The sequence below is a fragment of the Melanotaenia boesemani genome, chromosome 5 (genome assembly GCF_017639745.1).
Source record: "Melanotaenia boesemani isolate fMelBoe1 chromosome 5, fMelBoe1.pri, whole genome shotgun sequence".
NCBI lineage: Eukaryota > Metazoa > Chordata > Actinopteri > Atheriniformes > Melanotaeniidae > Melanotaenia > Melanotaenia boesemani.
The window spans coordinates 12,216,428-12,238,905 of record NC_055686.1 but is presented as its reverse complement, the minus strand read 5'-3'; the positions used below and the strand labels follow the sequence as shown (position 1 = coordinate 12,238,905).

The following is a 22,478-nucleotide window of genomic DNA, read 5'->3' as shown; positions in this document are numbered from 1 at the left end:
GAATTAGGTGTTTTAGAGCAGGGAAATATCCAAAACCGGCAGGACTCTCAAGGACCGGAGTTCCCGACCCCTGGGCTACGCAATAAATTGATTTTTCTTTTAAATCTATTTAAATGTTGTGGAATGTTAAATGGTTAAGAAAGATCATTTTCCAACTTCTACTCCTCTCCTTGATCTCAGATAGTTCAGGTTTCACTCTCCCTTCCAAATTTACCTCCCGCAGAGAGAAAAAACATGACAGCAAGCACTGGAAAGTCTCATTCATATCTCTGATGGACCGTAGTGGATAAGTCTCTACTTATGACTCATCTCTTTGCACTGGCCTTCAAACACAGTTGAGCTTGACATTCATTATAACTTTATGTTTTATTATATATATTTTTTATTGTGCTCTTTGTTTTTATTGTCTGGTTATTCTATTGTTTTATTAAGACATTGTACAGCACTTTGGTTAACTGGGGTTATAGTCAATGTGTTAAATAAAATTGACATTGAAAACATTTGGTATTCCACTAGAAGAGGGAGGACAGCTGGATACCAAGAGGTGCACAGCAAAGATCCAGGTCTAAACCGTGTAGAGTTTAGGCTTTGCAGGGCAGCTCGGATGCAGACGTTACCAAATCAGGATGACACACCAGCCCTTCAAGAGGCACCTTGATGAAAACTGCAAGGCCACGGGGTACACCATCATCCGGTCTGCTGTCGATAGCAAATCCGAGGAGGCAGGTTTAACCACAGGGAGTCCGTTTATCTGCAGCGGTCACCACACCCCTGCTGGTCGTTGCAGCGTACACCTGTGCACCTCAGCAGCTCCCACACTGAAGCCTCCTGGAGAACAACAGTGGCTATCTCCTCTCCTCTCAACCTATAGTGCTAAAGTTATGAGTATAAATGTCATGAGATGGTGGATCATCATTATATAGCTAAATAGAAAATTACCTGTTTATTTTACACATAAGTTCAGAAAAGTTTTTTTTTTTTTTAAAGATTTTTGGGGAGGTATGTTGTGTCACTTTACATTTTCTGAGGGAAAGAAAAAGTAATATCACCTACTAAGATTTTTACATCATTGCAAAAAAAACGCAGATATAAAGCATATTTAAATTTTTTTTTTTTCAAAGTTTTTCTCGAGTTCCAGAGCACATATTTCAATAAAAATATACAAAAACAGTCACAGAGGTTTGATATACGTCACAAGTATTCACTTTCTTCAAATTGCTTCAACACAAATCCCATTAGTGTGATTCATTATGAAAATCACATGTAAGCTACAAGTAAAATACAGGCATCCAACAGTGAAAATAAAAAGAAAAATTATTAGTTATGAATAAATAATTATTCACACACCTCTGGTCATACTTTGTTACTGTGCTTCGTAAGTGAGTAAATGATTATTGAAAAGATAGCGATTTTTCCCCCTTTTCCATTTTTCCAGTCTCCAAATAGTGGAAAAAAAAGTTTGGGCACCAGCTCAAAATAAATGCTTCCTGGTTCCTTTTCTATTTTGAACAGAATGACTAAGATGTAAGGCATTCCTGAGCCATCGTACATCTCCTGCTCTTCACTACATATATTTCAGATGTTTAGGACACAACAAAACTTCAGTTTGTGCTTAATAATTCGTTGTTAGTAGAAACAATATTTGACTTTTCATAACTCAATTCTGGCCTTGTTGAGTGAGTGATGAAGAACAACAAAGTAATTTGTGTTTTTCTTCACCATCACCTGAGTATCTTATGTTGTTCTTCGCCATCACTCACTCAACGAGGGTACACGAGTTGCTATATGACTTCCAGATGTTGGAAGCAAACACGTTTTCCATCTTGTCCTCCCTGGCCAAAAAAAAGGACTTAGTTCTTTGTTCTGGGTCTGATACATCTTAAAGCAAATGATTATCTCCTATATTTGATATCACTTCATTTGAAGAACCATCTATGCAAACTGAACTTGCTTTTTAGAGTAGTCCATTTTGTTTGGTTGCTCCAAGAATCTCTCTGGTAGTTAATTTGTTTTCTTCTAAAGGCTCAATTATGCTAAAGGCTAAATATGCAAACAAATGGTGTCTTCTGTCCATCTTCTGTGTCCTTCATGTACATATTCTGGTCCATTTTTAAAGAGCTAACACACGCATAGCCCAGACGCAGAAAATGTAGTAGTAGCAGCACCGGAAACTGTGGGGGCAGTGTTGCGCAGTATAGCTGTCGTGCAATCAGCATAGGGAACCAAAAAGTATCTGCGATGTATTTAATGGCTACACAAACCACCATCTTCTACTGCACTGCCTATTCTTATGTTGCCTTCCTTCTGAGAATGTGCATTATGATCTCCTCCTCCATTGCCATGCTTGCAATTATGGCTGAAACTGACGTCAGAAATCTGAGGTAAACGCTAAACTCTGGTGGATGTTTTGCCTAACAACCATGCCAATGTAAAGTAAGCATGGGAGTATATAGGCGATGACGTCTGACAGCGTTTGACATGGATGTACCTGTTTATGTACATAAAGAGGGAATAAATGGGCCTTAACACAGTACAGTGCTACCCCTAACACTAAATACAACTCCATTAGTCCGCAGATCCGTTTCATGAATCCATCAAACCTCTTTCAGTTTTGTGGCGAGGGTGCAGGAGAGGTTTTCTTCTCAGTGGTTGGTCCCTCCATAGCAAAAGCCTACATAACCGTCCCAGAGTCCACTGAATCTTCATGAAGGTTTTTTGCTGCCACCTTTGGATTCATCTTCCAAGCAACCCTCTTGTTTCGTCTTCTGCCTCACTAATTTCCTCAGTTGTCTTGTAATGCTTTCTTCTGATAGCTTTCTCCTGCTCTTTGGCAACCTATTAGTCCAATTTTCAGCATCTTGTGTAGCTGCTTTGGGGAAGCAATGGCTGCTGATCATCAGAACACGGTTGGAACGGTCTTAGAATTAATTAAGCTTTATATAAAACTAGCATCTAGCATCACCTTTTGAAAACTGGGAGCTTGGTGAAAGCTATCTAAGAGCTCAAGTCTCTTGAAGTGGCCCAAACCATGGTTTAACATGACGAAAACAATGCTTCATCTTCAACTTTATTCCTTTTATAGATCAGTTCATTTTCTACCAACTTAACTACGCACAGTAACAAAATAGGAAGTGTAACTATTCAATGCCCTGAGAACAGTCACATGCAATTACTGAAATTCAGAGTCATTCATCAGAAAAGGTAGGCTGTATTTTTAATGTGAGACATATAATGACCAATAAATGTTTTTACTGTATATTGTTCTTTATGGTGTTAACTTGGCGTGAAAAATAGCCCAGTGGATAATAGTTTTGGAGCAATGGAAGAAAAATTAAAAGACACAGCTAAGTTTAAAACTAACAACCAAGCCAGAAATCTGGAAGTTGTCATGGACTCAGACCTGAATTTCAGCAGTTATATTAAAACAGTTGTGAAGTCAGCCTGTTTTCACTTAAAGAACATAAGGATTAAAGGACTAATGACTCAGCAGGATTTAGAAAAACTTGTCCATGCATTTATCTTTAGTAGTAGTAAAAAGTCCATCAGACAGCTGCAGTTAATCCATAAGGCTGCTCCTCGAGTCATCACTAAGACCAAGAAAGTAGATCTTAAAACTCCAGTCCTCAGATCTTTACACTGGCTTCCTGTCTGTCAAAGAGTTGACTTCAAAATCCTGCTGTTAGTTTACAAAGCACTGAACGGTTTAGGACCAAAATACATTTTCTGGTTCATTATGAACCAACCAGATCCCTCAGGTCATCGGGGTCAAATCTACTTTCTGTTCTCAGAGTCAGAACTAAACATGGAGGCAGCGTTTAGCTTTTATGCGCCTCACATGTGGAACAAACTCTGCTGACTCAGCAGTTTCAAATCTGGGTTAAAAAGTTTTCTATGTGCTGCCTTTTATCAAAACAACTGTTGAATTCCCTACAATGGAACTTTTTTCTTCCATTTTATTTACTTTATTTTATCTTTTCTTTTATTTAATTTTCTTTTATTCAAGTCCTTTGCATACCCCTTACAGAAAAGGGTGCATTAGGGACCCTTAAATGTGAATGATGTTTTCCTCAGATGAGTCTGTCATCTTTTATTAAAAGCAAGATACAAGCCAAAAACATTTCCAGCCTATTCTGGTAACCTCTTTTTGCAAGAGTAAATCTAAAGCTATAAAAAAGAGAGACTGATAGCTAGAAGACAAAATATCTCTCCTCTTAGACTCAGGGCATTCCCTTTTATAAACTTTCCCCTGCTTAACCGTTTTTTAGCTGTTATGTAGGCGCGGCCCCAATGAAGCGGATGCACATCCTATGTCTTACAAGGTCATGCTGAAGCACTAGCCCCTGCATGTTAACCTATACAGCAAAAACAGTACATTCAGCAGAAGCTTCTAGTTTAGAGCACGGATGCATGCAGAAACTTGTGTTTGCTCTATTTTAGGCATCAGAAACTCACAGGAAGTACAGGCACTCTTGTCAGCGAAATACAATTCAGCTTTTCAGTTTCACCGATACATGTAGAAGAGGGAACGGTCAAGCTCACCCTACACATTACAAGATATAAACTTGGAGAAAGACTGAAGTCTCCATCTTTTCTCAAGCCTTGCTTCATTATAAAGTCTTATTTTTTCACAGAGATAATGGTGTCACATAATCCAGTTTATTTATTGATTGACTTCTAGCCAACGTTCTCCCCACTGGTGTCTGGCAGAGCTGGTTTGACAAGTCCAGACATGTTTTTGTTGCACATAAATGACCATAAGTTTCCACAATCATCCATTACAATCAAATCAATATCAAACATTTGTTGATTATGTCAATATCAATGTCAATACAGTGACCTACTTCATGACAATACTGAGTTTAGAAAAGGGACAACATTACAGAAGGCCCTCTCTTTGTGAAAAGCCATTCCTGACACACTTAGGGCTCCACAATCCACAGATAGTAAAAAAAAAACACACACACACACACACACACACACACACAGAGAGACAACATGACATTTCCACAACATTGGATGACAATGAAATTGTACAAACAGGAAAAAGCTTCCAAAACATACCACAGAGGTTACATCTCGAGCCCCCTTACTGAACTCATGTGTCCATGACTTGCACCATTATCTTGGCAGAGGACGGATCTGTATGGAGATACACAGAGCGTAGTAATCACTTAGACAGCCAGAGAAATGATCGTATACTCAGATATGACAGTTATGCTACTGTGGAGAAAAAGTCAGTTAAGGACACTGTTCGCAGGATGACCTTTAAAAACAGCGTACGTGAGCAGCCGGCCGGGACCAGATCCAGATGATAAACACACACGAACCAGGAGAGCAGAGCGGCCTAAGGGTCCCGAGAAAAGCTGGGCAGAAGGCCAGCCATTTCCCCGAATCAGGGATGTTGTAAGAATGGTTATATGTGTGTGAATGTGTGTGAAAGGTCTGAAAGGAAACAGATATTGAACAGTGACAGGATAGAAGCTTCTAGAACACATATGTCAAACTGGTCCAGCAAAGGGCCGTGTGGCTGCAGGTTTTTGTTCCAACCAAGCAGCAGCACACCAGATTTGACTGATTCAATCAACTGATCTCAGTCTTCAGACAGCTGATTGGTCAAACTGTGTGCTCTTGGCTGGCTGGAACAAAAACCTGCAGCCACACGGCCCTTTGCTGGACCAGTTTGACATGCCTGTTCTAGAAGGTTCTGGAAGGAGAGGAGGGGTCGAAAAACGAGCTTAAAGAGTTCTGCGTAGCGGGACTCTGGTTAGTTCGTGTAGTCTGAATCATCAGCAGCCTCTGTGCAATTGCAATAAACCATTTAAAGAAAAGTATCGGAGTCATATTCTCTGTAACGCGCGAGTGAAGTTAACTGTCAAAGCCGGAGCCGACCGGGGAAGAGGGAGAGAAGGAAAAAGGAGACTCCGGTTGGGAGGCGCGCCCCTTCTCGTGGACGGAGTACGGTCTCGGAGCAGGGAACTCGACCGGAAAAAGCCACAACACTACTGATAAAACTGATCATGTGTCAGCTCTTTAATCCGGTGCAAAGCATGTTTGATGCTTGCAGTTTCTGGTCTATTGCATCACTTTCTAGAAAAACATGTTTTTTGTTTTTGTAGCATCAGTTGTAAACTTTGTAAAAATATGATACCTTCTTCTGCCCTCTGGTAGTGATACCTTTTGCACTACAATAATTCTGACATATAAAGGTGGAGGTAAAATGTGACAGTAACTGTAGTGGATAAACTCTGGAATAAACCCTAAAAAAGCAGCTTTAGTATGCATTAGTTAATGCATTTACATTGCATTGCACCATTAAAACACTGCATGTTTTTTTTCCTTTTTATGTCTACATAACTACTCAATATCTAATCTTTTCAAAGATTACAGAATTGCAATTTCCTCCAGTGATAAAGTTTTTTTTTTCATCACACTTGTTAGCGCTCATCTTTGAACAACTTTCAACTGATGACCCGCATTCATTGTGAACTATGAGTGAATACTGAATATGATGGAGTCATTTTGCAGGGTCTTATTTTTTTGTGGGTTTCCTTGGTCAAAATAGCCTGTAAATTCACAGCAGAAGCCAGGAAAAGGTGAAAATAAGTACATGAGTAGTAGATCTGATGTTCATGAGCTCTTCTCTGGACTAGGAGTCACTTGAACTGTGGCAGAAAACTTGATTAAAACACAAAACAAAGTAGAGTGTACCAAAACACAGAGGCAGCATCGGCACGAGCGATTAACCATGGCATCATCTTGTCACATACGATTGTTCAAAGAACAGAGGAGACATTTAAGGTAATTTAAAAATCATGTTTTTATAAAAACAGACCTTTGAAATGCACAGAGAGAAATTACATCAACTGCTAATGATCTATAAAATTAGAAGTGGTCCATCCATACACAGATTTGCAACATTGTGATCACAACTTTTACAGTAAATTCAGCCAATTTTCATGAATTTGGCTCATCTTTGCAATTTTGTCCAATTAGCACAGCTTCAAAGCAACTCTGAGAACTCACAGCACTACCCAATAATAAACACACCATCAACTTTACTTCTGTGTCTGAAGAAGCTTATGTCTCAGAAAAATTTAACCTGGATAATATTGAACAAAATGCCAAAATGCCAAAAACATGCCTGTTTGCCCTAAAGATGAAGAGAAATGTCAACCATCTGCAATCTTAAATGGGACAGTGTTCTGTACACAAGTGAAGCTAAACTGTTTGTACAGTGTGCAACATTGTGGTGGAACACAAACATAGTTAATTTTCTGGAGCAAAAACACCACCAGAGAATGTCTGAAATGCATGAATAGATGAGATAAATCACCACAATGCGGTCTACGACATCCACATCTGCTTCAACCAAACTTTAAGAAATTAAGCAAGTCTATCATACTCTTAAACGTTATTTGAAACTCTGCATGTCCCTTATATGCAAAATCATTGTGCTCTGTGTAGCCTTTGTATGTGCAGGGTTTCCCCACAAACAGACCAATGTGTGGCGCAGCGCCACAGAATGAACTCCAAGGAGCCAAGATTTCGCCCCTCCTTGATGCAATGTCAAGCATAAAATCTAAATATTTTAAGAAACATTTTTATGAGCTTTATTGGTGACTTCCAACCGCTCCATGTGGATCAACTGTTACTTGCTCTTCTGCAAGCACAATGCACAAGGGCTACCAAAAGAAGCAGCAGAATATTTAGCAGAGATGACACACCTGCCCAAAAATGATTATAACTAGCCTTGTGAACTAAAGGTTATATGCCCATACAAAAGTGTTGCACTCGTGAGGGATGTGGGTGTTTAGAAACCCACACTTCTCATGGTGAGAGGGTCCATCACCCAAACTTTATCCGTTTTTGCTTCATCAGTCGCTCTCTGCCTCTGTGCTGCATGGCTATCTCTCTCTCTCCTTCTCTTGTTGCTCCTTGAATCATGACGTGACTGTCAGTGATCAGCTGATCGGCATTTCTGTCACATGTACCATCTCTCTTGTTTATCATTCACCCCGTGTTGAGGAGGAAACGAGCAGGATGTTGATACAAAACAGTAACCCGTTTCAATTAGACAGCCTGTTGTTTGCATTTATTTTATATTATTTTCACTATTAGCTGAGGATTGCAGGAGCCACAGCTGTGAAATCTGCAGGTTATAATACAGCCAGATGGCTCAGGTTTAGATGTCTAGTGAGAGTGAAACAGCAAGATGAAACAAGGGAATGTCGTCATTTTTTATGAGCCATGAATGTGATGAAGGGAAATCATGAACAGGTCCTGAAATACAAATGAGAGCAGGACCTTATCTAACCAGATGGTTGACAAGTGATAGGATTTATATGCAGGAGCAGGTCTAGAAAAGTTTTGATTAGGGGGCCAGGCAGGGGCACTCATCAGGAAAAGGGGGGCACAAATATGATTTTTGTTTTTTGTTTTTTTAAGGCCTATTTTATAGAAAATAATTCACTGATTATTACAGCTTAAGTTGTCATCAGATGTTAAATTTAGAAAAACAAACAGCCAATGATATTTGTCAATGTTGACATTGAACAACATGCATTACATGATGCATTCAGTGACACTTGGGACATCAGAAGTTACCTAAGTGAAGGTTGTGTTAGCAATTCATTACTCCCAGCCATGCCTTTCTATGCAGATAAACAGCCCTCTGATGGTAAAATAGGGATTTTGTTAAGTGGTTACGCCCAAGCCACAGTTATGGTTCAGAAGATAATCCTGACTTTGTTCAGCAGTGTGATACTGAAGAAGCAAAAAACATAGAATTTAATAATAATTTAATATAAATCAGGGGGTGCAACAACCCCTGCAATATAAAAGGTATCGTCATGAAAAAGCTCTCCAGTCTAAACCTGGGTTTTCATCTAATGCATTTGTTGGCCCACATGCTGATTCTGGTAAAATAAAAGCACTCTGCTCCCATCTTGATGTCTTCAGATTTTATCTTTGGCTGAATACTGACTCAGCATTTTGTACTTTTCACTGGTTTGGAACAACTACTTTTGATCCTTTTTTTAACCTGAGCAAATACTGATAACCAGAGTGATTGAGATGACCTGCAGAGTTGTTTTACACAACACCACCCTCTCAGGATGGGTAGGTCCAGGATTATTCCTATAGAACTTTCTGATACTTTCCACAACTCCTGACTGCTTCCATTGGCCATCATCTTAATCTAATTACCTAATATCCAAATCATCCTGCGCTGCAGACACACAGTTCCCTGTTCTTAAATTTGTGGCATTTTTATTTATCTAAATTCAGAGTACAAAATAGATGTATGAATATTCTACGTAGAAGGATCAGTATAAAACTAGAATAAATGCAACCACCATAAAAAGGTCACTATAACAAACATGCTGCTGTCTCTAAGGTCAAACCACTACATTAGTTTGGGCTCTGCTTTCTTTACACATATGTCCAGAGGAATTCCCGTTGCATTTAGAAAATAAATGAATACTTTATTAATCCTAGGGAGAAATAATGTCTTTTTTTTATTATTAATTAAAGGCCAACAAGTCATAACTAGTCATTTAAAGTAGAACTACATAACTTCATGATGGCACAGTGATATTATCTACATTCCCTAAGCCGCCGCTGCACAGCAATGTGTTGAGGCTGAGAAATCGCACTCGTCCCAGCCCATCACATTACGGACCGTGTCACACTCCAGAAACTAGATATCAATACACTCTCCTTTAAAAACATGCACCATGGCAGATGTGACAAAGAAACCACTGAGGACATTAATTTAATAAGTGAGGAAAAGAAAGGAGAAAAAGAAACAGAGCAAGACATAAAACAAGAGACAACACTGGACTGACTTTTACTGGCAGGAAATAGCTCAGATAAGAGAAAGGATGAAAGATGGATGCTGAATAAGCCATCGTTAGCGGGTGCATTAGTGAGAAAATCTATCAAAGTTCAGTAGTGGGGCTATAAGTTCTTGTTACACATGGCTCTGTAATCACAAACATCCTATCTTAGAAAATTTAAACTACCAGACAGAGATTTATTGATAGGCAGATACTTTTATTGATCCCAAAGCTGGGAAATTAGTGATTGTAGCAGCACACATTGCCTCAAAAGACTCAGATAAACAAAAAATAAAGTAAACAAACAAATCTACATACCAGATAAAAAACAAAATATGCAAATCTATGTACAACATATACAAATCAACAGAGCAAGAGAGAAAAAGTAAGAAGAACAAGCTATAGAAGTAAATAGATTTATATAAGGATGTGCAAAATCAAATGTAAGAAAAACTGTGCAAACCAAAATATAATTTAAAAAGTACAATAAAATGGCGAGTGGATAAAAGCAGCAGGTAAAGCCTGTTGTCTAAGCAGCTCTTCCACGTCTGCCAGAGCTGAGTTATTGAACAGGGATGGAAAGATTTCCTGTATCCGTCCGTACGAGAGCGGAGCTTCCCAGTCTGTTAGAGAAGGAGCTCCGCTGTCTGACCAGTGTGTGGTGGACAGGATGGCACAACATCCCAGGTTTAAAACAAATAACTGAACACTAAACAAATTCAACAGTAGGTCTTTTATCTAGTACCTCTTATGTTTTATTACCTTACTATAAATGATAACGTGGATTTGATCACAATGAATTGGCTTAAGCTGATTATGTCTGTAAAGTGCCCTGACGTTGACTTTTATTTTAGAATTAATTGGTACTACACACATAAAGCTGAGTTTTTACAAAGCATCAAATTTCTTCAGTAAGACATTGCTCTACTGGCAGGTCAGCCTCTTCCCTAACGCCTTATTTTTACAGGCTGCGTGTGCACCACGATTTTGTTCTGACATCCGTGGTGTGGCAATCCACACCAGGAGCATGTCAGGTGTGGAGCCCCCACAATTGCAGTCCACCTAGCAGGATCCACAAGATCATGAAATCACAGGAGACTTGGAGAATCTTGTGATCCTCCACTTCCAGGATAAACGTCTTGTAGACCATGATGGAAAAAAAAACACTGAGACCCCCCCTGACCGGTTAAACATGTAATGTTTTCATGGTTCAGCAACACAAACCAGCACGGGTGCTTTTATTTTGAAAAATAACTTTTTACACTGCTCTCGTGTCTGATTTCCTGTCGGCCCCTATCTGAACTGCTGAATATGATGCATTCGGGGTGCGTGCTCCATCAAAAATAGATGTGGCACATAAGTTTAGCGGAGAGCAACGACAAGGCGCTTCTGGGATGCTTCTGACAAGCGCTGCAGCACAAACCATTGACAAAAATGGCCGGAAATAGCAGCGGAGGCTGCAACACAGTCATAACATGGCACACACGCACCCGGTAGAAATAAGGGGTAAGAGTGCAGCTACATTGTTTACTCCATAGAACACAATCCAGAAAAGGATTTAATCTGAATGACAGAATATTTTACTTTAAAGGCTATGTTTTTAACTCAGAATTATTGGTACTGTTGTGAAGGAGATCACTGCCCTGGTGTTTTGTCTAACATGCTAGAAAATTGATATTTTGGCTCCCTATGGGGTCTTTTAAAAAAGCAAAGACTACAAAACTTGACATGGAAGCATTTGAGTGATGATAAAAATGTCAGAAACCTCAGCAACATGGTTGAATTCAACACATTTAAACAAATCTCTTGCAATTTTATGTCAGAGATTTTGCTGAACTTCTTGCGCAAAGTCTCTCTAAGGAACTTCAAGCTGATTTTGTGAACTTGTTTAGCTCACCTTTAGTTGCTCCATGTATGAACTTGTGAACTCTAGTTTCTCTGTGCAGAATGACATTTGCAGCAAACATATGAAACTTCTTTGTGAGACTGCAAAGAGTTATTTGCATATATATATATAAAATCATAATGTAACAAGATTGTTTCACTGGCATCACATGACTTGGAGAGTGGAGCTCTCCCTCTTTGCAAAGATCAATAAACAATATGCTCTGTGCATTGGCTCGTCTCACCAGTAAAAATAATAATTTCCATAACAGTGTCTTCACACCTTACATTTGAAAGGTTTTCTGGGACGGTAAATTAACCTTGTGAAATAAGAAATCTTCACCAGGTTCAGAATCTCACCACCTGATTCACTGACAATCTAAAACTCAAAAAAACTTCAAAGTTCAATGTGCAGTTGGGTTTGTTGCAGCATGAGAGAGAAACCTAGCTGGGTTCTACAGAGCAGACTTGGACCGTCTTTCATGCATCTAATATTATAAACTCACTTATCCTCACATGGCCTGGAGTAAATCTAAAATGTTTTTGGTACCATTTTAAGAAGTGTGGATATTAAAAGAACTGTAAACTACTGAGAATTAAGGCTCTTTAAGAACTAATGAAGGTCATATTTTCACAGCAGCTGCTTGTTTTTGTTTGATTTTATCCTTAAAGACCAAGTGTCTCCGCATATTAACTGGGTGTATACAGTAGTGTGAAAAAGTCTTGAGCAACCCCATTGTTTCTTGATATAAATCACCAAGAAAATGGAAAATAGGTGCACAGTTTATATAATTCTGATTTGAAAGTTGGTAGTTGGTCTGAGCAGCTTTACTCTTCAGCACAATCTGAACCATCTTAGACAAGCTGTCCTATCATTTTTTTTTTAAGTCTTCAGGAATATTTTCTTTAGCCATAAAAGGATTTTCCAAAGCTCTTCTTTGGGTCTTCTTCTTCCTTGTTGGCTGCCTTTTCTTCTGTTCTCTGTCAAGATGATCCCACGCTGCTTCAGTGATGTTGAGGTCTGAACTCTGGGGAGGATTCATCACTCCATCAGACCTGTTGCCCCCAGTCCAGTCCATCTCTTGTGTCTTCTGGTATAACTCAGCTTTTCTCCCCGTTTCCTTTCTTAATAGGGATTACTTGACAGCGATCCCTCATGAAAGCCATTTCCGATGAGGCTTCAGTAAACAGCAGATGGACCAACTGAAGGTTAATTTACATCTCTTGGGGCTTGTTTCAGTTCTTTGTTGAAATTCTTCTCTATTTATCAAGGTCATCACCTTCAGATATGGTTCATCTGCTGAATATGGCGTTTGACCAGAAGCCTTTTCCCTTCCACCTTCATCCTTTTTTATCCATTTTTTTCCAAGGACACCCTGCACACCATGCTGGGATACGCTAAATTTTCAGCTTACAGCTCTTCATACTTGTAATTTTTTGTAGACATAACTAATAAGCTCAATTCAAATTAAGATAACAATAATCATGATCAGAAAATAAATGAGAACAAATGGTGTGTGTCTTTGCAACAGAATGCTAATAATCTGCCTAAAAGATAAAATTTAGTCTTCTATGTGCGGAGAACAGATTCATCCCTCGAGTTAGGCGCCTTTATTAATGCTTGAAAGATGCACAAGCCAGTGATCAGAGTCCACATACACCATATTCTTCTGAAAATGGTCAGGGACAGTGATGGAGTGAAAATGAGTAAAAGCAGCAAAATAAAGTAAAAAAATAAATATAAATAAATAAAAACAAACAAGGAAAGTATGGAGAATGGTTGCTCGTGACCACATTAAAACAAAGTCTGGCAATTTGGAGCAGAAATATAAAGAAATGGCTCAAGACTTCTGTACACTACTGTATAAGATAATATATTGTGTACACATGTTTAACAAATTAATCTAGAAGAAAAACCCTAACTCCATCAGGTGTAACACTGTTTTGGTGGATAAATATTTAGGAGAAAGGAAATTATTCTTATCCTCTCTGTTTCTCTTATTTGCGTATTCTGTTCAAGCCTATGAGAAAACGAGTCCACCGGTGTGGTTAAATTTTATAAGATGAAATAAAATCAAGAATATCAAGGAGGTATCTGTATTATCTGGAGAAAAGTATCTCAAAGGACTGTGTGCTGAAGGAAATCTAAAGCTCACGTGGAACAAAGCATATAGCAAGAGTTAAAACTGCACTCATTTTCCTCACTTTCTGGCTGTAAGTTACTTGATTTTTCTCTGTTAACACAACGAAAAACATGTACAACATATCCATTGCATCTTTAAATAATCTGTCTTACTAACCCCCACAAAGTAGAGCCCACTTAGAAAGACTATTACACTGGCTTTCATCTTCATTGGCTCTGACTCTGTGTGTGTCCATGCAAATTATTTCTGGTAAGCTGAGAAGCAACAAAGCTGCTGCAGAAAGGAAGTGTAAACTAATAAACTCACTGCTCCCACAGTGTTTGTTGCAAGTCTTGGGTATATGAGAAACAATTAGTCACAAATCTTTGGCTTGTTGTGTAGAAGTTATCAATGTATATTGTGTGGAAAAACAACAGGTGTCTCCTCTCTCAGGAAAGTCTGTAAGCAGGATATTAATAGTATGACATTATAACATGATATCAAAATGATGTCAACCAGTCAGCCCTAAAAGGCTGTGTGTGTGTGTATACAGAAATAGAGTCAGGGAGACTATATAAGCTTGGGGAAATGCATGTACGGGGTCTTTTGATCCTGAAGGGGTGTCCCCCTGTTCGGCCGAATAAAGGAAGATCATTAAGACCTCTGTCTGCAGACTCTTAATATCAGCAGCCCTTTTGATAAAGAATTTATCTACAACAGTTGCTTCTCCAGTAGCAGTGAACACATAAGAGTGAAAATCTGTGGAGCATGGACTACAATTACGTAAACGGATCATTTCACCCCCTATATGTCCTGCTAAAAAAATAATAATAATAATAATAATAATCAAAACAGGCTGTGGATTCATGAGAGCCAATGTGAGGTATGGGGTTTTTCCAGGTCAGAGTACACTGCATATCTATACCAGACAAATCAGGAAGACTCAGATATGCACAGTGTTGTATTTTCCTCCGTTTTGCCTTCTTTATCCAGATGAATATATCAAATATCTAATCTTTTGGGTAAGATGATACCTATCACAACGCACTACAATAGAAAGTTTAGCCAGGCTGAACTTTGACCACGGGGGGCTTGCAGAGCGTGGCACGCAGCATGTGATGTGCACAGACTATTTAGAAATAATAGTAAATAATATCATAATAAATAGCACCACGATATTAACCGACCGCTGGTCTTTTACTTGTAAGATAGTTTTTTTGTTGGTTTGTTTTTAAAGTTTTGCGACCCGTCCTAAAGTTAAAGACGAGCACGCGATCCACGCCCATCGACAAAACAAAACAAAAAAGCATGTCCTGTATGCGTCGCACCACCCAACACATTTGAGACTTTTCCTCAGCGAAACCTACTTTTAACAACAAACGCAATTTGCTGAAATGACAAACTGTTTACACCAACCTTAAAAGTTCCAGCCCATAAACTTGGATGCTGCGTTTCGACGGGCCTCCTTTAAACATTCACGACAACGAGCGGAGGATACAAAAGACTAGCGACTAAAAAAGAATGTGTTCTGTGATCAAGTGTAGCTGCGTACCTTTTAGGTGGCGTGTCTCGCAACTCTGGAGCGCTTTCTCTCGAACGCTTCAGCCGCGTTACCTCGGCAGCACATATCTTGGTTAGTTGGGAACTATACCGTCACCTACTGGGCTGGAGTGTCTTCTTCTTCTTCTTCTTCTTCTTCTTCTTCTTCTTCTTCTTCTTCTTCTTCTTCTTCTTCTTCTTCTTCTTCTTCTTCTTCTTCTTCTTCTTCTTCTTCTTCTTCTTCTTCTTTTTAAAGACTACAGAACAATGCATCATATCGAATTATAACAATTATAAAATACATAAATTAAAATGAGCAGTAAATAAATAAAAAATCAATAATAATAACATAGCATTGTTTAACTCGCCATCAACATACACGTATTTATATACTCACATATGTGTTACATCAGTCAAAAAGCTGTTTCAAATATTCAATCAGAGCGGGCCTTATCAGACTTGCATGGTTTTAATGCATTTTACAACAAAATAAGTTTTTAAATGTCCCAAGAACTAGGGAGATAAAAAAAAAAGACATTTGTGTATAAAAGCTTGCCTCAGATTATTATTTCCTAATTGTAAATATTTTATTTTCTAATTATTTAAAAAGTTAAAGGGGGCAATAAATATCCATACACAAGGTATCCAAAAAATACGTGTGTATTTGATCCCCCATAGATCCTGCTTTAGATCCCACTACATACTGACGACATCTCTGGCGTCTCATCTTCACAGATAACGGGGAATAATCAACCATACCTGCAGGTATGACCACTGGATATTTCCGTACTTTTCATTTATACAATGTGGGAACCCGATGTCTGATTTATTAGTTCTCTTCATTAATTATATAGCCACACACATTGAGCCCGGTCTGGTAACCTTTTTCTTTATTTCACTTAATTCAATACACACGTTATTTGTAATACATTTCTTTCACATTTTAATTAGCAATTCTGGCAGGGTGGCTGACTAGTTGGGTGCACACTTTTAGTTGACTCATTCTTGTCACCTTTTTTATTAGGCTTACTTTGAATTAAAATGTATTTTCTTTGAGTTACTGTGCCTGAGGAAGTTGCTGTGTGTGGGAGGCCCAGGAGAGGTGGATCTCCCTTCACGGTGCTGGAGCCCAACTGGACTTATCCATTGCGCAACAGAATAGTGGGAGAGGGGTTTGGGTTTTCTATTGTTTTTGTATGACTTTATTTGTTCTTTATGTAGAATTACGATTATTTTGATTTGTTTCCCCAATGAGTTAAGAGTCTAAATTGTTTAAGTTCTGTTATGAATTAGTTAATTTTATTAGGTTAGTTGGTGATAGTTAGGCTATTTTATGTTTTCCCTTGAAGTGTCTTATTCTCAACATTTCATAATTAGAATGCATTAAAATGACATAGATTAGGACTATACTTCATTGCAGCTGTAAGCAGACTGCTATTTGCCTTAGACTCCATGTATGGACAGGCTTATAGGCTTCTAGGAGTATCTAAACATAGCAGTGAGTGAGACACACTTACAGTAGATTGTTTCCTTATAAGGGTCTGTCTTAAAGGACTGTACTCTGCACTTAGAGAAGTACCCAGGACAGGATTTAAACATGAACATCCCATATGTAAACAAGTATGTCTGGCTATGATTGCCTTATTTCAGACCAAAGGAATGTCTTTGTCTAAAGAGTATATAAGACCACAACCCACATCTGGTTTTAGTGTCTTTTTTGTTCTGATCCTGGAACTCCAGATCTTCTGCAGAAATCTGTTTAAGATGTCACTTTTTGTAATAAACCATCATTATTTGTACATAAAGTTGATGTCCGGAGCTCTTCTTTTACCTGAAAGTATTTTTGTCACATCATAAGCTTAAAGTAATTTACAACAAAACAGCATGATCCAAAGGAGAAGATCTTCATGTGATGAAGTCACCATATCACAGGAACAACTATGAAGACACCATGGACACCAAAAGAAGAAACAACAGTTCGGCATTGAGAAGAGAGGAAAGTCATCAACCAGGCGATGGCTTCACAAAATTGCAGAATATTATCAAGGACAATAAACTACAAAATGCCATCACAGACTGCTGTTCCACAACACCTGCTTTCACAAAATACACCACACCTGTGACAAAATGGTCTTATCAGTGTAGAGTTTCCCTTGTGTCAGTTTGTCAGGCCAGTTCATTTTCAGTTCCTTGTGTCAGTTCCTGTTTATTTCACCTCTTTTATGGGCCCAAAACTACCTTGGAATTTGTATTTTTGTAAAATTAAATGTTAAGACTTTTTCTTAAAAAAAAAAACTCCTGTGCTCTCTTCATCCTTGGCCTCAGTCCCTCACATGTAGTACTTTTAATTACTAACCTAGTTATATGATGTTATCTTCTAAGATCTTTCCTTCTCAGACATTTTAAAATCCCTCAGTTTCTAACTTCACAATCATAACTACAATGTGACAGTCTTTAATTTTGGTTTCTGTACCATCATTATGTTGATGGACCAAATACATATTATCATTTCAATAAGCATTTATGAAATAACTTATAGTCAGAATAAACTGTATAAAATATATAAAGTAGTCTAATAAATCAGGTGTTTTGCATCTACATAATGAAAATATGTCAGACATGAAAAACAAAGTATTTTTTTGTAGTTTTTTTTATCAAAACACAATTTGTTACAATGTAAATTTTCATTTCAAATAAATACTGTTGATGCCTTTTGGAGGCTGCCTCTTGCTGTATGTGCCACTGGGAACTCTGCGATGCACCATCCTGCAGGACATCTTTTGTAGCTCGACGAGCTGCCGCTGACACCGTTCTACAATGTCTGAGAGTCTTGTTGCCCTCCATTCAGGTGGATACACTTTCCACGTATCCCTGTCTTCGGTGTCCGTCTCCTCGTCGCTCATCAGGCATGCAGCCGCCCCGTCAAGGTATTTGCAGTCCTCATCAGTTAAAATGGAGCGCGCAACAGATCGGCGCGAACTTAAAAGCTTAAACAGAAACATTTGTTAGATATTACTCTCAATAGTGACTCACAGTTAGAAAACACTTCTGAATGTATACATTAAAACATTTATTTTACTTCTCAATCAACTCACTCTATGTCTTCGGTTGTTGAGGGCTTTGGCCCTCCGATCCTCTTCCATTTTGTTTTCTTCTGTCAACTTTGATTCCCTCTTTATGTTCTCATAGTATCTGTTGCAGGCTCCTATGAACACAAACATGTGACACATCAAAATGTGACATTTTCAACCAATTGTCATACTTTATTTGGAGAGAGAAATATAAAAAAAATGGTTTAAAGTAACTTTAAACCAATTTTTGAGTCACAACTTACTTCTTATCAAAGAGAGGTCATATTCCTCCTGATCTGAAATTCTCTGCGAGACCAAGTCTGTGACTGCAGAGTTGTGCTGAGACGTGAACCTGCAGATTACATTTCAGAAACCAGAATAACAAAGCAACATTAAACATGACGTATTAAAAAAAATGCTCTGAAAAATTGTTAGTAAATTATGACTATTTTAACAAAAAAGTGCCATTGTGCCAAAAAAAAAATTAATTAGATGGCTTACTTTTCATTTCCCCTGTATTTGTGTCCGTCCTCCAGACTCCTGTGGATCCTTTTTACCTCATGCTACAACAGCCAATAACACAGAGAGAGAAAAGTTAGATCATGAAAGATTTTTTTTTTTTAACTTTATGTGAAGAAGACTGGTGAATAAATAAATCTACACATCATTACAGTGGAGTATAATTTCTGACTAAACATATTTATCTAAGGCATTGTTTCCCAACCTATTTTCTTGGGGGAACTCCTTCATGCAAATACTAATAAGGCATGGACCCCCTGCCCCACCTCATGATGAAACCATGCATGGCATGATGCTTTAAAAAGAGATTCTCACTATAAATAATGTATTCTGGTTGAGTCCTGTCCTTCCATAAAACCACAGTTAAATTAACAACATATAGCCTTCCTTTTTCTTTCTTAAAATAGGGACAATATGTGGACATTAATCATAATAGCTCTGAAAATTCACAGCCTTGGTGACCCCCCTATGCTCTTTGGGGGAAACCCTAGGGAGGTCCCGAACCCCAGGTTGGGAACCACAGATCTAAGGGAACTTCAGGCTGATACCTCACCAATGAAGAGCTGAATCCAGCAGGAAAGTTATTCCAGTCAACCATCAGAATATCAATATCCTGATTTATTTTAATTGTGTTTAGTGCCTGCTGGCGTGATGCTGCTGTAACAATGCAGTAGGAGGCCAAGAAAAAGAAGAATATTCTGCATTCTGCTCCATTTCTCTCCATGTTTTAAAACCTTAAAAATCTTAAATTTGATCAAATCTATGAGGATAACAAAAAAGGCTTAGCGTATAACTTACAGATAGGGACTTAGAAATATGTGGTGCAGTCCGTGGTTCCACATTTGCTGCCATTACTGCTCCCGCAGCCAATTGGTCTTTTATGTTCTCCACGGCTTCAGTCAGTTCACCCAGTTTCACGGACATCATCTCCATCATCTTGTCCATTTTCCAGTTTATACTGGACAGCGCCCTGAAAAGGTGAGGGATGGTGCATATCAATACACATTTTAGATGAAAAAATGCAGGATTACAGCACAGCTAATTTCCATCCTCAGTCCCTTATTGTTTCTATCACTGTATAAAAGCTTTCCCCCTGCATGAACATTAATTTTACTAGTGTCAACAAAAGACAAAAGGTCATGATGGTGTTGATCAAACAATTAAGAGCTTAGGTAACTCATCCCACAGTGCATTGGGGCCGTTCCCCACGCTCATATGTGGGGAACGGAGGAAATATAGGAAATATAGAATGTGCAGCCAGTAGCTGTATATTTATACACATACACTGAAACACATAGTAGTCAGTGCACAACATACACAAAACACTTCATTACGTAGCAGTTTTCTTATAGCTACGAGAATGTGTGACTTCACTGTGCCTGCATTATAATAAACTCAGCTCGTTTTCTAAGACGCACATGCAGAGAAATGTACACTGTCGCCCCCTGTCGTAACAGATTCTGATGGGTTACAGATTCTGGTGTAACACCAGCGTGTCTGCAAATTCCACTGTGCTGGGTTTCCTAGTTGATCGATTTTTAACTTTCCGACACAAGCACTGGTGAGTTTGCAATCGACAAGAGTAGGACATGGTTTTTACTCTTATCCATTGCAAAGAGAATGATTTAGCCTGAACCTGAGGGTGCGACTGAGCGAAAAGTCTGCTAACCTAGCGGTGTTGATTAGCAAACATCTGGCCGCATAGGAGGCATGGCCGCTGATGCTAAACCTCAAACGGTGAGCTAGCAGCTAGCCTCTCTGTTGCAAGTAAAGTCACTGCAATTTCGCGGATATAGGTTTATAATTAAAAGTTTGTCTGCAAAGTTTACAATTTAAAGATCTTGAAAACGAGTAACGTACCTCCACATATCGTCCGATGTGATACCCGTAGTCTCAGGACTGCAGGCTCTACAACTGCCTCCAGTGAGGCGCCGCCTTCTTACTTTCTTTGCCCGTGAAGACCCACACATTGGAGTTTCAGTTACACATCGTCCGCTGACATCAACACTTGAGTCTTCGGTGTCCTCCGAATCTGAAGAAATGACGAGGAGCCGTTTGCTTGACGCAGGCATCACTTACGTGCTACTCCACCTGAACTCTACTGGAAAACCGAAAACACACAACTCGGTAGGGGACGGCAGCGCAGCCTTGCTATGTTATGCTCGGGTCAGTCCGCTCGCTGTTGCCAACTCCTCAGTAAGAAAAGTAGCTATTGGCTGTCCTAAAAGGCGCGAAGTGACGTCATCATCTAATTTGCATAATCAGCCTAATACTCTGTTGTAAGGGATGCTGCCGTGGAGAGGGATATCGTGGGAAAGGCAAAACACTGATGAAAAGACAAGCTAAAATGTTTAGAACAGTAAATAAATAAATAAATAAATAAATAATAAAAGAAAATTCTTAGGTCAAAAATGTCTTTTTAAGTTTAATTTTATTAAGTGTTGTTTGTTTTTTTTAATTGGGAGTCTGCAACATGTCACAACACTTTTAACTTTTTAAATGTTTTTGTCCACCCTCTTCATTAATAGACATGACTATCTGACGGTAAGCCAGCATGGAGTCAGCCAGCTGCAGCTTTGTACGTTTCATTTTTTGCCTGGTCATGAAACAGAGGTGACCATCTCCTGCTCTGAATGCAGCTGGGAGCTGCTGCTGCGGGAGGACCTGTTTCCAAAAGTTTCAAATATTACCAGGGAAACTAGCTAGATTTGTCGCTAGTCGCTTTTTAAAATCAGCTTTATTTAATGTTGTTCAGTACAAAAACAAACACATGAACAAGTAACATAATTCCAGGGGATCAGACAAGAACTAAATTATTTTTAATGAATGTTATACTGCAGACAGTTTTTGACAGCTTTTCGGTTTTTAGAATGTTGTATTGTCATTAAGACTGCCTGAGTTCCCTTTCAAAAATTAAAGATGGGTGTTTGTAAATATAGAATTTATTTCTTAATATGATATTTATCAAGGACCAGAATTAAACTAATGATATAATATTGATCTGACTTGGTTGGGGCATAGAAAAAGGAACCAAACAACACGTCTCCACATGAAAGAGAGAAATGGAAATGCATTTTTTAGGAAATAAATGTACATTTTTCCCAGAAAATACTGGAGAAATGACAGAACCAGAACAGATGATGCAAATCTTCCACAGACTATTTACAACATGAGCAGGAGACATCAATATCCTGTTTGTTTCTTTGTAGAAATGACTTGCAGGGATAAAATTGATTAATCATTTGTAACAGACAATACCCTTTTGATATCATGATTGTCTTTTTTTTCTTTTTTTTTCTTTCTTTTTGTGGAAAAACAGATTTGACCTACAGTGGTGTTAGCAGGATCCAAATTTAAATAACACATTTCAGAAGCTGCAGAGTTTTTGAGAAGCAGTACAACACCAGATGTGTCAAAAACAAAAGCATATTCCTTGGGTAGTTTTGGCATACTGTACTTGTTGAGAGTTCAGAGTATGACATTAAAACACAATCAGAATTGAATCA

At 38.6% G+C, this 22,478-nt stretch overlaps 2 protein-coding genes across 11 annotated transcripts in view; both read right to left on the bottom strand.

The window, feature by feature from the left end:
- Positions 1 to 15,481, bottom strand: part of LOC121639498 — an 80,862-nt gene extending 65,381 nt beyond the window's left edge. For 8 of the 10 annotated variants that reach the window (XM_041984777.1, XM_041984780.1, XM_041984783.1 and 5 more), the window contains exons 1-2: positions 15,260 to 15,445; positions 5,062 to 5,139 (exon numbers count right to left, since the gene is read on the bottom strand). The gene's annotated coding sequence lies outside the window, so the exon portion shown is untranslated. Of the gene's footprint in view, positions 1 to 5,061; positions 5,140 to 15,259 lie in introns of all 10 variants that reach the window. The other 2 variants (XM_041984778.1, XM_041984788.1) reach the window with 2 other exon arrangements.
- Positions 15,482 to 18,029: 2,548 nt separating this feature from the next.
- Positions 18,030 to 21,137, bottom strand: LOC121640359. Its single transcript, XM_041986074.1, has 6 exons — positions 20,833 to 21,137; positions 19,771 to 19,942; positions 18,955 to 19,016; positions 18,717 to 18,805; positions 18,478 to 18,587; positions 18,030 to 18,369 (listed from the first exon to the last, which is right to left on the bottom strand). Exons 1-6 carry the CDS (start codon positions 21,042 to 21,044, stop codon positions 18,067 to 18,069), a joined length of 948 nt encoding a protein of 315 aa, XP_041842008.1. The 5' UTR covers positions 21,045 to 21,137; the 3' UTR covers positions 18,030 to 18,066.
- Between the last annotated feature and the right edge of the window lie 1,341 nt (positions 21,138 to 22,478).

Coding starts and splice junctions, on each gene's coding strand:
- LOC121640359 (XM_041986074.1), bottom strand. CDS start 21,044: ATGCCTGCGTCAAGCAAACGGCTCCTCGTCATTTCTTCAGATTCGGAG. Junction 18,806..18,954: donor AAATACAGGGGAAATGAAAA/GTAAGCCATCTA, acceptor TGTAATCTGCAG/GTTCACGTCTCAGCACAACT. Junction 18,370..18,477: donor TCAACAACCGAAGACATAGA/GTGAGTTGATTG, acceptor TTTCTGTTTAAG/CTTTTAAGTTCGCGCCGATC.